Genomic DNA, 17342 nt, shown 5'->3' with positions numbered 1-17342 from the left:
TACTCGGAGAGGCTGAGGCAGGAGAATGGCGTGAACCCGGGAGGCGGAGCTTGCAGTGAGCCGAGATTGCGCCACCGCACTCCAGCCTGGGCGATAGAGCGAGACTCCATCTCAAAAAAAATAAAAAATGAAGGTGACTCTCAAGATGGAGGCTCCTGTACATTGCAGGACAGTCCAGCCAGAGAAAGAACTAGGGAGCTCTGAGACCCCTTTCTAGGCCAAGAAGAAAGTTTACTACATTGGATTTCTAGGGGCTATGTCTTCCGTACCTTACAGAAGCAGTGTTAAACGAATAAGCCTACTGAGACAGCCAGTTCTCAGATTTTATTTCAGACATGAGGTTCATGTGTATTTCTGATCTGATAGAGAAGTTTGTTTTAGATTTGCTGTCTGTCTCCTTTGCATGACTCAGCTGGCTGGAAAGACTCTGCAGTCTTCAGGGCTGGTGCCCTTCACTGATGCAGCTTCACAGCTTTTCCAGTTTGGGTCACCCTTACATTGTGGTCCTTTCCCTGGCCCTGGACTGGGCACCACTGGACAGCAGGATGGGGGCCTGGGGTGAGCACCTGTCAGTGTGGGCATGGCTGGGTGAACACAAGGGACCCTTGTGTCCTGCTCAGCTATTGTCTGTGACCTACCCCGGGTATCAGAGCTTCAGGGTTCTCAAAAACCTTCTTAATATTACATTCCCCAGGCATCTTATGACAATTCTGTGCACATAGGGAGTGTGCCAACATTTTATTGTGAAAGATATCTGGCAGACAGAGGGAGGGAGAGAAAGAGACAGGGAGAGTCAGACGTCTGGAGTTTCCAACTTGAAGACACTTTTATTTCTGAGAATACTGCGAAAGCCTTTTCAGGGACAGAGTGACAGGAAGAGCAGGGCACTTATAGTAACCAGGTAATGCTATTGCACATAATAAGTAGAACATCAGAAGATGCTGGGGGTTAAGTATCATTTTACCCATCTCACTTGAGAGCTGAACACGAATTCTGTATAAAGGTAAGCCTGGTCCTGTTTTGGACGGTTGTGTTGTCCACATTCTTTTCTTTAGAAAGCCAGAATGAAGCTGGCTTATGTGGACTCTAAGACTCTAAGTTTCTTCCCAGTATGTTAGGGAGTGTCCGTGAAGCGTTTGCCAATTTAAGAAAGATATTTGATTGTATTCTATAATGCATCTGCCGGCACTCATATCTGCCTTCCACATACTTCATTCAGTCTTTCCGCTTTGATTTTCCTTTTGCTGCATTTAGGCTGTTTGGATAATTGCTTCTCTGAGGCTTTTCAGGGTTGTAATTCTAAGAGTTTAAAGAGATTTAGGAGTTGGCGCCATTTGGGGTCCTGAATTCATGCTGTTGGCTGAAGCTGATTCCAGAGAAGCATCCTAATGCCTTTCTACAAATAGTTGTAACCGAATTTGAAATAATTAACTGGGAAACACTCAAAGAAAACTTGTGATCTGTTAATAAATTAATAAAATCACACAATCCAGTCATGCTTTCTCACTAAAAGGAGTTCTTGATGCTACTTACCCTTTTTATGTTGAAAACAGTTAATTGTTGATACTCGACTGCTTTTGACCTACACAACTAGCGACTTCATATGGTTCAACCAATGCGTGTCAGGCCTTAATGTTTGGTGGTGCCAATTGCTTGAACTGGACTCTGCTGAGTCCTCAAAATCAGGAGAGGAATATCGAGAGGGTACTTTAAAAAATTCCTAAATAATTCTGCATGTCCTATTCATCAAACTCTCCAGCAGAGAGAAATCACAACCCCTTTACAACCAAAACTGAATTCTATAATCTGAACATTGGAGAGGGAAGGGTGGTCGACTCCGCTGACATGAAATAACCTTACTGAAAAACGCACAAATATCCTCTCTTTTTGTCCTATAAACAGGAACAAGAGTATGGTGAGAGAACGCGGAAACACCTGATATCCCAGCAAAGGAAGCTGCAGAGGAAGGGTCCTGCCCCGTGAGCGAGGACGGCCTCCAGGAGCACAGCGGCTTCTCCTAACATCCCCCTCGCAGTGAATTACGGATGACCCCGTATATAAGGAGATGTGGATGCCGACACACGGGGAGAGCTCCTGAGACCAGCACACAGGACCAGTGTCCTCCCCGTGACCTTGCAGTTGTGTAGCCACAAGTGGGAGCCACAGAGAAGGAGAGCCCACAACAGGACTCTTTTCAAGACATGGGGTTAAATCAAGGCTCTGAAGTTGGCGCCACAACCGGTCTCAGCTTTCTGTGTCCTGGGGGCGCGGTGATATGACAGAATGTTAACTGACTGGGTGAACATGGACTCCTGAGGGCGAGGGCGCACCCGATACCTGGTTATCCGGTACTGCAGAGAGACACCTGGTCAGCCAGCGTTGCAAAGAGGGACAGCTAGTCACTCAGGCTGCAGAGAGAGACACCTGGTCACCCAGGCTGCAGAAACAACCGCAGTCAACTGCAGCTCCAGTCAGTGCTGGATGTTGGCTGATGCGGTCTTGCGCCAGCTGGAGATCCATTCACCAAGACTTTCTGGGCAGATTTAAAGTGGCTGGGGTTCAGAAGTTCAGCAAGAGTTGGACACACCCCTCCTCGCTGGAGAGTAGAGGGGAAAGGCGAGGCGGGGGAGCAGCGTGAGATTCCCCCTTCACACACACAACACAAAAGCGTGGACACACAGAAGTGAAATCTGATCGCGTGCCAGGAAAAGCTGTGAGGCTGGAAACCCCGGAGTAACGCTCGACCTTGGCCAGACCTGCAGGCTGCGGAACCGGGGGCGCGCGGGCGCAGCACAGCCCGGCCATGGAGCATGCGGTGGCCCCCTGCGTCCTCTACCCAGGGACTGAGCCCGGGGCTGCGGGGGAGGGCGAGAGCGAGGGCGCCGCGTCCCCGGCGCAGACACCCTGCAGTCTCGGCGCGTCCCTGTGCTTCAGCTCCGGGGAAGAGTCCCCGCCGCAGTCCCTCGCCTCAGCGGCGGAAAGCGCGGCCACCTCCCCGCCCTCCAGCGGTGGCCCGCGGGTGGTGGAGCGGCAGTGGGAGGCCGGCAGCGCGGGCGCCGCGTCTCCGGAGGAGCTCGCGTCCCCCGAGGAGCGCGCGTGCCCGCAAGAGCCAGCGGCGCCGTCTCCCGAACCGCGCGTTTGGCTTGAGGACCCCGCGTCCCCCGAGGAGCCCGGAGAGCCCGCGCCCGTGCCCCCGGGGTTCGGGGCGGTGTACGGGGAGCCGGACCTGGTGCTGGAGGTTTCGGGGCGCCGGCTGCGCGCGCACAAGGCGGTGCTGGCGGCGCGCAGCGACTACTTCCGCGCGCGCGCGTCGCGGGACGTGCTGCGGGTGCAGGGAGTGAGCCTGACGGCGCTGCGGCTGCTCCTGGCCGACGCCTACAGCGGGCGCATGGCGGGCGTGCGGCCCGACAACGTGGCCGAGGTGGTGGCCGGCGCGCGCCGCCTGCAGCTGCCCGGCGCCGCGCAGCGCGCCACCGACGCCGTGGGGCCGCAGCTGAGCCTGGCCAACTGCTACGAGGTGCTGAGCGCGGCCAAGCGGCAGCGGCTGAACGAGCTGCGCGACGCCGCCTACTGCTTCATGAGCGACCACTACCTGGAGGTGCTGCGCGAGCCCGCCGTGTTCGGCCGCCTGTCCGGCGCCGAGCGGGACCTGCTGTTGCGCCGCCGCCTGCGCGCCGGCCGCGCCCACCTCTTGGCCGCGGCGCTCGGGCCGGCGGGGGAGCGCGCGGGCAGCCGGCCTCAGAGCCCCTCGGGGGACGCGGACGCGCGCGGGGACGCGGCCGTCTACTACTTCCACGCGGCGGCTGGAGAGTGGCGCGAGCTGACTCGGCTGCCCGAGGGCGCGCCGGCGCGGGGCTGCGGCCTGTGCGTCCTCTACAACTACCTTTTCGTGGCGGGCGGCGTGGCGCCCGCGGGCCCCGACGGCCGCGCGCGCCCTTCCGACCAGGTCTTCTGCTACAACCCGGCCACAGACAGCTGGAGCGCCGTGAGGCCCCTGCGCCAGGCGCGCTCGCAGCTGCGGCTGCTGGCCCTGGACGGCCACCTCTACGCCGTGGGCGGCGAGTGCCTGCTCAGCGTGGAGCGCTACGACCCGCGCGCCGACCGCTGGGCCCCCGTGGCGCCCCTGCCCCGGGGCGCCTTCGCCGTGGCGCATGAGGCCACCACCTGCCACGGCGAGATCTACGTGTCCGGGGGCTCGCTCTTCTACCGCCTGCTCAAGTATGACCCGCGGCGCGACGAGTGGCAGGAGTGCCCGTGCAGCAGCAGCCGCGAGCGCTCGGCCGACATGGTGGCTCTCGACGGCTTCATCTATCGCTTTGACCTGAGCGGCAGCCGCGGCGAGGCGCAGGCGGCGGGGCTGAGCGGGGTCAGCGTGTCCCGATACCACTGCCTGGCCAAGCAGTGGAGCCCGTGCGCCGCGCCCCTGCGGCCCTCCGGCGGCCCCACAGGCCTGCAGCCCTTCCGCTGCGCCGCCCTGGACGGCGCCATCTACTGCGTGAGCCGCGCGGGCACCTGGCGCTTCCAGCCCGCCCGGGAGGGCGAGACCGGCGGCGACTCAGACCAGGGCGGCGGCTTCGAGGCGCTGGGCGCCCCCTTGGACGTTCGGGGCGTGCTCATTCCGTTCGCTCTCAGCCTGCCCGAGAAGCCGCCCCGAGGGGAGCAGGGCGCCGCGTAGGCCGGCGGGGTCGGCGGGCGTCTCCCTCGGCAGGGGTCTGCGGGGCCCAGGTCCCTTTGGGCCCGCGGAGGAGCACGGGGGGGAGTTAGGGTCGCTGGCCACCCTGGTGGTTTGGACGCTTCGAAGGAGCCCGGAGGACGCTCTCAGAGCCGCTTCCGCTTTGCTTTCCTTTTGCTTCTCTTTGCTTCTGGGGGTCGATGCCTTGAGACCCGGGAGGTGTGCGGATGGGTCCCTTGACAAACAGGACACAGGACACAGAGAAGGCTGTGGGATCCAAAGGGTCAGCCTCAGGGTACAGTGGGAGTTCCTGAGGCAGCCTGCAGCCGGCCCCGGGGTGTCCCGAACCCCGGAGAGCACCGAGGCTGTGCGCAGGAGCCTGGGACCCTCAAGTAGGTCGCCGCGAACTATCAGGGGAAGCACGCAGAGAGGGTCACACTTTTTATTTTTGGCTTGAGATTTAAAATTATAACTGATAAGTAAAGCTCTTTCTAATTTAGTTAAAAATTTCGTACCATGTGCTCGCTTTGGTTGGCTCAACTCCAAAAAGAGTAATAAGCATTAAAGGTAAAATCTTTGATTACCAGTAAGGATTCTTGTCCAATATGCATTGGAAGTACTTCCTTCCCCACGCCATTGCTACTCAAACTCACATGCGTAGAGCAGCTCCGTCTCACTGTTGGACCGAGGGGGCTTTCATATTCTCAGTTTAAAGGATGTTAAGTGATGTGGCGATGATTTACCATTATTTAAATTTTAAGTCTTTAGTGGCTAAATGTTACCAAACAGCACATCATAAGTAGGAAAAACTTACCAGGGTGCTTGTCTCTCTAAAAAGCAATCTTTGATAGCCCGCTCTGTATGCCCAGCCGCTTTCATATTCTGGAACGAGATAAAAATATTATTCCTAAAACACGGGGAAAATCATTTTGTTTTGACAGTTCTATAGAAAAAAGTGTAGGCACATTTTCAACCCACTGTTTATGATGTTTTCAATATGGATCGTGTAGTTCTGATGAGGGAGATTAATTTTTACAATCAGTATTCTACGAAAGTGTGGCCGAGTGACAGTGGGCATAGATTTATAACAAGGAAGTGACATGGTTATCACCATAGATTAGCAAGTAAACTGCATGTACTTAATTGTATTGAATTGAATTCCAAAATACCCTAATAGAATTAACATGAGGCTCACTGCATTGACAGGGTATGAGAATTAAAAACAAATCAGTTGGGTCGTTTCTCATTTAACATTTTACTTTTCAAGTGTGTATACGGAGGACTTACTATTACGAGTTTGAGGATGAGATCCATGTTCACAAATAGAGGTGAACATTTGAACTCCGAATCCAACCCATTTTCTTACTGTAAGAGGAAAAGTTACTGGAACGTTACTAGTTGAAATCATGCCTACGTTAATATTATTTGTTTGTTAATCCGGTAATGGGAACTGCCATCTCTGTAGAAATCAGTGGGTAATTGAAAAATAGGTTATGCTTTTAAAGAGTCTGTGGTTATGAGAGGTCTCAGTTAAGTGTGTTTAGAAGTGATCAGCTTGAACCTTATGCATGACTCGGGGGCTGGAATTTATGATCTGGGTTAGGGTATGTTCTGGGGACGTGTCTGCTTGCCCATGGTTACTCGTGAACTGAGGGGATAGCTTGGCAACTTGGTTAATCATCTTGGGAAAGAAAAACAGACTTTCTATCGCCTGACTTGATTGGCCTTTTATAGGAGTATACTGGAGAAATGGTTGTAGAAACAGTATTTACAGCAAAAGGAAACAAATAATGTGCATTTTAAGCAATGTACCATTCACGCTGTCCTGCCTTTTCCTCTAGAATTTTATTAATGGTAAAAATTTTTATATGAAGTGGAACCAGGACCAGGCTATTATTTTCAGTCCTTAAATATCAAACTCATATGCTATTATCACTGTGATTTTACTTGTGAAATCATTCCTGTAATGTTTATTGTTTGAAAATGAAATACTGAAATTAGGCTTCCAGAGTAACACTGTCCCCTGAAGAGGATATGAGAAGTGATGGCTGTTGGGTGGGGGCGGTTGCACAGTCACATGCGGTTCCTGTGGCTTTCCAGCGTTTCATTTAGTGAAGGAATGCCCACACTAGATGCAGCACAGCTTCCTGTGGGGCCCGGCAGCAAAGCCCCAGGTACTCCCTGTCACTTCACAATAAAATGCACTAAGAAACATAAAGAATAGGAGGAATTAATACCAACCATTAAAGGATGTCCAGCCAACTTATTGTGGAAATATGTAGAATAGTATACACCACATTTCTAAATAGTGATATCACATAAAAATACATACGAGAGGACCTGCCACACCATGAGCAGCGTTTTTGCTTTTTGGGGGCCAGTCCCTGGGGTGTGGAGCCCCTAGGGTTTGCATCCATGAAACAGAGAAAAGCCACACCCTGCAAGGTGTGGCTTTCATTTCGGGACTGCTGCAGGGAGGGCAGAAGCATTGTTGAGACTGCCTGGCAACGGCTGTTGCCCCAGGTAGGATCTTTTCCATTTCAAAGTGGTGTTCTAAGTCTGCCTTCAACACTGTGTAGGAAAAAGGTTGGTGCAAAAATATTCCTGGTCATCCACCCATTAAAATAGTTAGATGAGGCTAGTGCCTTGATGACAGCTATCCACACTCCTCATGAAATTAACCCATATGCCGGGGCATTTCCAAATGTCTGACTCATGAAATTAACCCATACGCAGAGGCCTTTCCAAATGTCTGAAAAGGCAGTGGTGTCTTTTGGGGAAAATGTTATGCGTGGAAGCCTGACCTTTTGCTTAGCTGACAGCAATCCCTTCTGTATTGCCAATCAAGGTTCATTTGGGATGCAGAGGAATGAGCTTGAGCCTTCCTGCTTTTCCTTCCCGTTTTATTCTCCGTCTTGGGAACAGCCCTCCACTCCGCACTGCTTCCTGCAGCTTTGTAGAGCTGGATTTGGAACTTCAGGATTTGATTTCTGAGTCTGGAGGCACCGACTTCTCCTGTAAGAAAATGAATGTTGTGGAAATTCTTTGGCTACTTAACTAAAACTCGTGACTGTATCAGTTTGGCTACAAATAAGTAAATCATCTGCTCTGTTTCTGCTAATTTCTGGTGTCACTTCAGTAATTCTGGTAGCAACTGTTGAATCTGTCAGTCTCTTAGGTAACTTCCTGTAAACGATTTGGAAATAGGGTGTTTTCAACATTCCTTTGTCTTTCCCTGAAGTCAAGATAAATTCAAGACATAATCTCTTGTAAGATCTAAAAAGAACAAATGTAAACGAAAGTGCATTTTTGTATTCTTGTTAACATTAGATGCTTTCCTAGCTTACAAAATTCTATTTTTGGATTAAAAATCAATCAACTTTCTGATATTTCCCCTTCTGCAATGTTATTGTTCATAAGAAAACACGAGCTGAAAATGGAAATCTGCAATTGTTTCAGTTGTCTTGAATTTCTTTCATTGGCCACATCATTTCCACGTTTTCTATATCCGGGAGGAAGCCTGGACTGTGCAGCCTTCAGGCACCCGGCACAGACACTGGGCTGGCAGGTGCTTCAGACACGCCAAGTGAATGGATTTGGATTGAACGCATGTGAAACAGGAGACGGGTTCTCAAGTGAGATCAAAGCTCCTCCAAAGCCTGTTCAAGCTCTAAGCGATTCTCAAATGTTACCATTTATTAAAGGTAAACTACACCCGTTGAAGGCCAAGTTCAGTTCAGCTGTTGTGATCTGTGTAGTTAATGTATTTATTAATGCTTGAGTTTTAAAATCCTGGGCGTAAATAGTGCAGAGCCTTGTATGTCTGTCAGTTCATGCCTAGATGAAATAAATGACGCAGAAAGTGCCAGTGCTCCTGATGTGCCCGGATTGCTTTTCTCTTTCTCCCCAGTGAGCGTCAGATGCAGCGTTTTCTCTTGTGAATCAGGGATCGTAGCTCTGCCTGCGGGACCCAGGGCTGACACCTCCCGCCCATTAAGTGAGGAACTGCCCTAGCTGGCTCCTGAAGCTCCCCCTGCACAGAGGTTTTAAGTTGGGGTGTCCGTTCCCACTCCCAGATGCTCTGGATTCCTCGGTCTGCTCACAGGTCCCAGCGGGGGGTCACGGCACACCACACAGGGCCTCGGGAACACCAGGATGGGTGGCACAGGAGCACGTGGAAGCCGAGGCCAGTGCGTAAACTGTGGTTCCCCGGGAAGGCAGGTTGGGGGAACCGCTTCACGGCACTGGTTTGCGTCCTTCCAGTGGGCTTTGTGCTATCGTGGTGGTCTCCAGTTGCCTGGTATTGGGCCCAGGGGTGATACAGGGCAGGGCTTGTGTGTGAGAGTAGCTGAGAAGGGGTTGGGGGTGTGGACTCCGGCCGGTTGGTCTGGACATGAGCTCCCGGCCAAGCCCTTCCCATTTCTAAGAATGGGCTGACTCAGGAGGACAGCCTGTCCCTGGCCAGGCCAGCAAGCTCTGTAAGATGCCAAAACATCACAAAATACAAAAAATGAAAGAGGTGGTCAGTAGGACTGCCAGGCACAGTCCCCTGCCCCTGGAGTGGGTCAGGAGGTACCGGGGAGGGCAGGGAAAACCATTAGGGCCATCCCGCATCTTTCCCAGTGCCCCCTTCCCTTCTACCAGCAGCACCTCCTCCATGAAATTTCCCAGGTGCATTGGGGCTTGGGGTAACTACTGTAGATCATGTCGTCCCGCCCACCCCCCAGGTGAGAATGAACTGAGAAATGGCTCAGCAGCCAGGCAGGTGGGACTCAAAGCCACGGCCTCACCCGCAGGGGCTGTGCCAGAGAGTGGTGCTGGGTTTGTTGCTGCCTGAGCTTGTGAAGGCCACCCAAGTCAGTGCACACATCCCACCACCCCAGGGGGTCAGATGCACTCACCCCCCACCCCAGGGGTCAGATGCCCTCAGCCCCCACCCCAGGGGGTCAGATGCACTCAGCCCCCACCCCCCACAGGGTGTCAGGGCACCAGGACTCCTGGAGGATGCAGCTCCCAGAACTCCCTGTGAGTGAGCACAGAGCCCTCCTCCTGGGGGGCAGGTCCCATGGGAGAGCCCAGATGTGAGGGAGGGGCTGCTCCCTATGCTTCTCCCCTGGAGAGAAGGGGCTGAGGTAGGAGCTGCAGAGAGGCCAGGACCAGGAGGCTCGGAAACTTTCTCCCAATGGAAGCAGGCCTGGAACCATGTTCCCCGGGGATGCACCTGTCCTCTCGTGGCCACTCCATGTCCTGGGGGAGCACAGAGGTAGGCGCCTTTCCATGTTTCCGAGCCATTGGAGCTTAGAGATCACTCTCTGCCCTCAGATGGGGCTGAGGTCAGATTAGAATGTTAAATACCAGGCAGGGCCCGGTATTTAACCACTAGGGTCTTCAGGGCCCTGTAGCCTCCGGCGTCTCCAGTGTCGACCTCAAGGGCCAAGTGTGGGCCTCGAACCCAGCTCCGCACAGGAGGGGCAGCCTCAAGTCCCGCACCCGCAATGGAAAAGGACAGAGGGGCCTCACAGGGTCGTGGAGTCTGCATTGAGACAGCCGGGGAAGAAAGCAGTCTGGAGCCGATGAAAGGCGCAGCCCGGATGCGGGAGGAAGACGCTCCTTCCCGTCCCGTGTGCTTGGGGCGTGGGCCGCTTGAACACTACGGTAAGACCTGGTGCTCCTGAATGTCACCACCACCCCACTCTCAGAGCAGATAAGGCAGTGGCCATGACGACGCCCAGCCATCGGGCCACCTGGGCTTCTCTCTTCCTCTGACCCGAAGACCCCCTCCTCCACCCTCACCTGGCTTCCTACCAAGGAAAACTTTGAGTTGAAAACCTGTAGACACAAACATTTTTCTTTTTTCTTTTTCGTCTGCTTCTTTTTTTGTGATGGGGTCTCCCTGTCGCCCAGGCTGGAGGGCAGTGGTGCACTCTCAGCTCATTGCAGCCTCCAACTCCTGGGCTGAAATGATCCTCCCGCCTCAGCCTCCTGAGTAGCTGGGACCACAGGTGCACGCCACCATGGTCAGCTAATGCTCTTAGTTTTGGTAGCGACGGGGTCTCACTATGTTGCCCAAGCTGGTGTCAGACTCCTGGCCCTGAGCTGTCTTCCTGCCTCAGCCTCCCAAAGTACTGGGATTAGGGTGTGCGCCCCTGCAGCTGGCCAAACATTTCTATACACAATTTGTACTCGAGCCAGAACCAAGTGTTATTGTTCATTTGTGAGGGGTCTTGAAAAAATTACTTTTCCTCTTAAAATCTTTATTTTTCATGGGGGACAAAAAGGAATGTGGCTAAAAGTATATTCCTAAGCAAAGAGTGGAGACAGAAGCTCTCCAACCTGAAGTTATCTTAGTTTTTCTCATAGCATTTTCTTCTGTGGAAAGAGAATTGTTTGAACTTTCGTATGCCGTCAACATTTTCCCCTGCTGAGCTTTAGGATTTTTATAATAAATTAGAATGGTTTTCTTAGCTGAGTATTTTGAATATTTTAAACCTGATATAACACCAGGAAACACATGGGCCTTTTAGACTGAGGCGATGAATCTTATAAATAGAGGCAAAAGAAAGTGAGAACAATGTGCAGAAGCCTAATATTCTTGCTCAGTGAGAAAGGGGGACTTTTCACCTCTTCAGACGAATGAAATTAAAGCTATTTGTCTCCCCCCAATGCCCACTTTTTTTTTAGACAGGGTCTTACTCCGTCACCCAGGCTGGAGTGCACTGGTGCAGTCTTGGCTCACTACAACCTCTGCCTCCTGGGTTCAAGCTATTCTCTGCCTCAGCCTTCAGAGTAGCTTAGATTACAGGGGCACAAGATCATGCCTGGGTGATTTTTGTAGTTTTGGTAGAGACGGTGTTTCACCATGTTGGCCAGGCTGGTCTGGAAGTCCTGACCTCAAGTGATCTGCCTGCCTCGGCCTCCCAAAGTACCAGAATTACAGGCATGAGCCCTATGCCCAGCCCAATTAAATCTATTTGTGCACAGAAGAGCTCACTGTGCTCAGTTCCTCAGAGGTCATGAAGGAGGCGTGTTAAGGCCCTCCCTTCAAAGCCCATCTTGCTGGCGTCACCGGGTACCATGCCACGCTAGGGTCTTGACACAGTGATACGGCCCTGCTGGTGGGCCACGCTGTGCGGCAAACACCTTAGAATGTGTTCTTAGGCACTAAAGATGCCTCCAAACGCTTCAGCAGCAGAAACTGAACAGTTGAAAGTACACAGCCACGGGCCGATGAATTCATCATCCAGGCCTGCTCCCTGAGAGCTCTGGAGGGCGGGAATGCGTCGTGGAGCCTGGGTCATCAGTCCCCACACCTGAGAGCTCTGGAGGGCGGGAATGGGTCGTGGAGCCTGGGTCATCAGTCCCCACACCTGAGAGCTCTGGAGGGCGGGAATGGGTCGTGGAGCCTGGGTCATCAGTCCCCACACCTGAGAGCTCTGGAGGGCGGGAATGGGTCGTGGAGCCTGGGTCATCAGTCCCCACACCTGAGAGCTCTGGAGGGCGGGAATGGGTGGTGGAGCCTGGGTCATCAATCCCCATGGCATGGTCCTCAGTGATGGTTGTGACTCAGTAGATAAAACGCTGGTGGTCGGTCACAGTTCATTATTGCAGCTCTGTTTTCTGCTGTCCGTATAGTCTGGGATATGCCACTAAGCCTCATCAACATTCTTAGTTTCATATTTCTAAAATCTGAATCACAGCAGTCCCCAGAGTGCTAATGAGACGGCTGTGTGGAGACAGCCATGGCAGCGTCCAGCTTCTGGGCCCAGAAGAGTCACTGCAGCTACTCCTTAAACACAGGGATTCTGTGTCCTGACATGAGAGATTCTCACGTACTATATCCTGGATGCGGCCAGAGATGTGCATTTTAACAGGGAATTCAGAGGCGGGTGCTCGCATTGCCATGCTGTTAAAAACACAATTGTAGGACCTCCCAGCAGGCTGGATCTAAGCATGGTTCGGATCACTCTCAGTGCGGAGCTCGCCAGGTGGTTGGTGTCCTGTCCACACGCTCTCCTGGCAAAGATACTTGTGGCTATTAACTTGGATCACCCCAATGAGACTGTGGCTTGTCACAAATCCCGTGTAGGATAAAAGAAGGTATTTAGGCGTTGAAAACAAACCCTCTTATAGTAAGAGAATCCCAAACAGTTCCCAGGAACTGCAATGTGAATGGCCTGATCCAGCCACGGTGGGCTGAGAAAGCAGAGACTCCGTAGCACCTGAGGACCTCAGCCGCCCACCCTGACAGGTGCAAGTGTGCACCTATAATCCCAGCTACTCAGGGGGCTGAGGCAGGAGAATCACTTGAACCTGGGAGGTGGAGGTTGCAGTGAGTTGACATTGCACCACTGCACTCCAGCCTGGGCTACAGAGTGAGACTCTTGTCTCAAAAAAAAAAAAAAAAATCTGGCTGAAATCTCCTTCTTGTAACTTTGCCTGTCACAAATTCAGCTTTCTAGTTCAAAATGTACTTGAGGTGAGGTCCCTGTGTGAATCACCGTGAGAGGATTTATGACTCTGTAAAGTGGGACACCCATGCTTAAGACGCTTAAGGAGAGTGACAGGTGATGAGCTCACAGTAAAATAAAGCGGAGGGGAGTCCTCTAATAGTTACTCACAGCCAGGAGCCTGTAAGGACACAGAGAAGCAAGCCTCTAGCTGCTAGAACAGATGGCCCCAACTCCAAGAAGCCACACAAACATCCTGTGTTCTCACGTCATCCTTGTTTGTAATCTAAGTATCATTCTCACATGCATGACTGACATTTCTAGGCTCACGAAGCAGATGATTAAGAGCAGAAATTCGGTGGCCACAGGCACACAGTAGGTTGTCCCGAGATGAGCCAGTGACAGGAGGAGAGGAAAGGAAAATGGCAGCTGTGGGTCCGGAACGCAGAGCAGTGTTTACTTTCAGCGTCCAGTTTTGTGCTTGGTAAAGTCTTAAGGGCAGGAGGTTGATAATAGTATTATGATATTAACTGCAAATCATAAAACATCAAATTCTTTTTAGCATTCTTTGATCATGAGCCAAAGAAGATTTTATTTTTCAGTCAAGTTTTAGACTCACAGCTAAATTAAGAGGAAGGTTCAGAGTTCCCATAAGTCGCCTGCCCCCAACACATATAGCGTAAACCCCACTGTGAACACCCTCGCTAGAGTGGGGAATTTTTACATCAATGAACCTACAGTTCATCACCAGCCAGAGTACGCAGTTTACATAAGGGCTCACTCTTGGGGTTGTGAGTTCCATGGGGTTGGACAAATGTGTAATGACATGGATCGGCTGCAGCATTGCCAGAGCTCAATTGTAAGATCATGTCATCTACAAACAATGAGAATTTGACTTCTTTCATTCCAATTTGGATGTCCTTTATTTCTTTCTCTGTTTTGATTGTTCTAGCTAGGACTTCCAGTAGTATGTTGAATAATAATGGTGAAAGTGGCTTTCCTTGGCCAGGTGTGGTGGCTTATGCCTGTAATTCCAGCACTTTGGGAGGTCGAAGAGGGTGGATCATTTGAGGTCAGGAGTTCGAGACCAGCCTGGCCAACATGGTGAAACCCCATTTCTACTAAAAATACAAAACTTAGCCAGGCATGGTGGTGGGCAACTGTAATCCCAGCTACTTGGGAGGTTGAGGCAGGAGAATTATTTGAACCTAGGAGGCAGAGGTTGCAGTAAGCTGAGATTGCACCATTGTACTCCACCCTGGGTAACAGAGTGAGACTCCATCTCAAAAAAAAAAAAAAAAATTTGGGCATCTTTGTCATGTTCCAGATCTTCAGAGAAAGGCTTTCAGTTTTTCCACATTCAATACGATACTAGCTGTGTGTCTGTCATCTATGGTTTTATTGTGTTGAGATATTTTCCAACTATACCCAGTTTTTTGAGAGTTGTTACGAAGAATGTTGAATTTTATCAAATGCTTTTCAAGCATCATTTGAAATGATCATATGGTTTTTGCCTTTCATTCTGTTGAATGATGTGTCACATTGATTGATTTGCCTATCACGAACCATCCTACATCCCTGGGATAAATCCCCCTTAGTCATGTCGAATGTCTTTTTAATATATTATTCAGTTTGGCTTGCTAGTATTTTGTTGAGGATTTTTGCATCAATGTTCATTGGGGACACTGGCCTGTAGTTTCTTTTTTTGGGGTGTCTTTGTCTGGTTTTGGTATCAGGGCAATACTGGCCTTGTAGAATGAGTTTGGAAGTTTTCCCTCCTCCTCTAATTTTTGGAATAGTTTGAGGAAGATTGGTATCAGTTCTTTGTTAAATGTTTGGTAATATTCTGCAGTAAAGCCATTTGGGAGGTCGAAGAGTGGGGAAGTCAGGAGTTTGAGACCAGCCTGGCCAACATGGTGAAACCCTGTTTCTACTAAAAATACAAAACTTAGCCAGGCATGATGGTGGGCAACTGTAATCCCAGCTGCTTGGGAGGTTGAGGCAGGGTCCCGGGCTTTTCTTTGCTGAGACTTTTTATTATGGCTTCAGTCTTATTACTTGTTATTGCACTGTTGGGTTTTGGATTTCTTCATGATTCAATCTTGGTAAGTTGTATATGTCTAGGAGTTTACCCATTTCTTCTAGCTTTTCCGATTTATTGGCCTATAGTTGCTCATAGTAGCCTCTAAAGACCTTTTGAATTTCTGCAGTATTAGTTGAAATGTCTCTTTTTTCATCTCTGATTTTATTTATTTGGGTCTTCTTTCCTTTTTTCTCAGTCTGGCCAAAGGTTTGTAGATTTTATCTTTGCAACTAAAAACAGTTTCATTTTGTTCATGTTTTGCATTGTTTTCTTCATTTCAATTTCGTGTATTTCTGCTCTGATATTTCTTTTCTTCTATTAATTTTGAGTTTGGTTTGCTTTTGCTTTTCTAGTCCTTTAAGATGCATCGTGTGGTTGTTTATTTGAGGTTTTTCTACTTTTTTGACGTAGGTGCTTATAGCTATACACTTTCCTCTTAGTACTGCTTTTGTTGTATCCCACAGGTTTTGGTATGTTTTGTTTCCATTATTATTTGTTTCAAGATATTTTTCAGTTTCCTTCTTAATTTTTTCATTGACCCACTGGTCATTCAGGCAGATATTTAATTTCTTTGTGTTTGTATAATTTCCAAAATTCCTCCTGTTATTGATTTCTAGTTTTATTCTATTGTCATCAGAAAAGTTACTTGATATAATTTCATTAAAAAATGTTTTTGAGACTCATTTTGTGGCCTAACATATCCTGTATCCTTGAGAATGATTCATGTGCTGAAGAGAAGAATGTGTGTTCTGCAGCTCTTGGGTGAAATGTTCTGTAAATAACTGTTAGATCCATTTGGCTTATAGTGCAGATTAAGTCTGATGTTCCTTTTTTGATTTTCTGTCAAGATGCTGTCTGATGCTGAAAACAGGGTGCTGAGGTCCCAGCTATTATTGTATTTGGGTTTCTCTCTCTTTAGCTCTAATAATATTTGCTTTATGTATCTAGGTGCTCCAGTTTCAGGTGCATATATATTTACAATTTTTTTTTTTTCTGAGATGGGGTCTTGCTCTGTCGCCCAGGCTGGAGTGCAGTGGTGTGAGCTCTGCTCACTGCAAGCTCCGCCTCCTGGGTTCATGCCATTCTCTTGCCTCAGCCTCCTGAGTAGCTGGGACTACAGGCACCCGCCACCACGCCCGGCTAATTTTTTCTATGTTTTAGTAGAGACAGGGTTTCACCATGTTAGTCAGAATGGTCTCGATCTCCTGACCTTGTGATCCGCCCACCTTAGCTATATTTACAATTGTTATATCCTCTTGCTGAATTGACTCCTTTGTCATTGTATAATGACCTTCTTTGTCTCTTTTTATAGTTTTAGTCTTGAAATTTATTTTATCTGATGTGTACATAGCTATTCCTGTTCTTTTTTGATTTCCATTTGCATGGAATATCTTTTTCCATCTCTTTATTTTCAGTAGTGTGTTTCTTTATAGATGAAGTGTGTTTCTTGAAGGCAACAGATCATTGAGTCTTGGTTTCTTAGTCCATTCAACACCATGTGCCTTTCGATGGGTGAATTTAGACCATTTATATTCAATATTATTATTGATAAGTAAGGACTTACTCCTGCTATTTTATTATTTGTTTTCTGGTCTTCCTTTCCTTCATTTTTTTCCTTCCTGTGTTCTTTTTAAGGTGATTTTCTCTGGTATGTTTTAATTTCTTGCTTTTTGTGTGTCTTTTTGTATCCATTGTATATTTTTTGATTTGAGATTATCATGAGGCTTGCAGATAATTCGCTCTAACCCATTATTTTAAACTGATGGCAACTTAACATTGGTTGTATAAACAGCCAATCTAATCAACAAACAAAGATAAGACTAACAAAAACCCTACACTTTAACTTTGTCCCCCTGCTTTTAAACTTTTTATTGTTTCTATTTGTGTCTTGTTGGACTATCTAAGTCTTGAAAAGTTGTTATAGTTATTATTTTAGTCGGTTCATCTTTTAGTCCTTCTACTCAAGGTATGAGTAGTTTCCCCATCACTATTATGTGTTATGAGATTCTGTGTTTTTCTGTGAATTTACTATTACCAGTGAGTTTGACATCTTCTCATTATGACGTGTTGTGACATTCTGTGTTTCTCTGTGTATTTACTATTACCAGTGAGTTTTGCACCTTCTCACTATTACGTCTTA

General features: G+C 49.4%; 2 protein-coding genes across 2 annotated transcripts in view; both read left to right on the top strand.

The window, feature by feature from the left end:
• The window catches only part of KBTBD11 (kelch repeat and BTB domain containing 11), a 33584-nt gene extending 25034 nt beyond the window's left edge, over positions 1-8550 (top strand). The window contains exon 2 of the mRNA XM_030812417.1: positions 1903-8550. Coding sequence (XP_030668277.1) covers positions 2804-4675 — 1872 coding nt within the window. The 5' untranslated portion in view covers positions 1903-2803 and the 3' untranslated portion in view covers positions 4676-8550. The remainder of the gene's footprint in view (positions 1-1902) is intronic.
• Positions 1-17342, top strand: part of MYOM2 (myomesin 2) — a 175667-nt gene that overhangs the window by 24822 nt on the left and 133503 nt on the right. The window lies entirely within an intron of this gene.

Source organism: Nomascus leucogenys, chromosome 4 (genome assembly GCF_006542625.1).
Source record: "Nomascus leucogenys isolate Asia chromosome 4, Asia_NLE_v1, whole genome shotgun sequence".
NCBI lineage: Eukaryota > Metazoa > Chordata > Mammalia > Primates > Hylobatidae > Nomascus > Nomascus leucogenys.
This window is presented reverse-complemented; position numbering and strand designations above follow the sequence as displayed.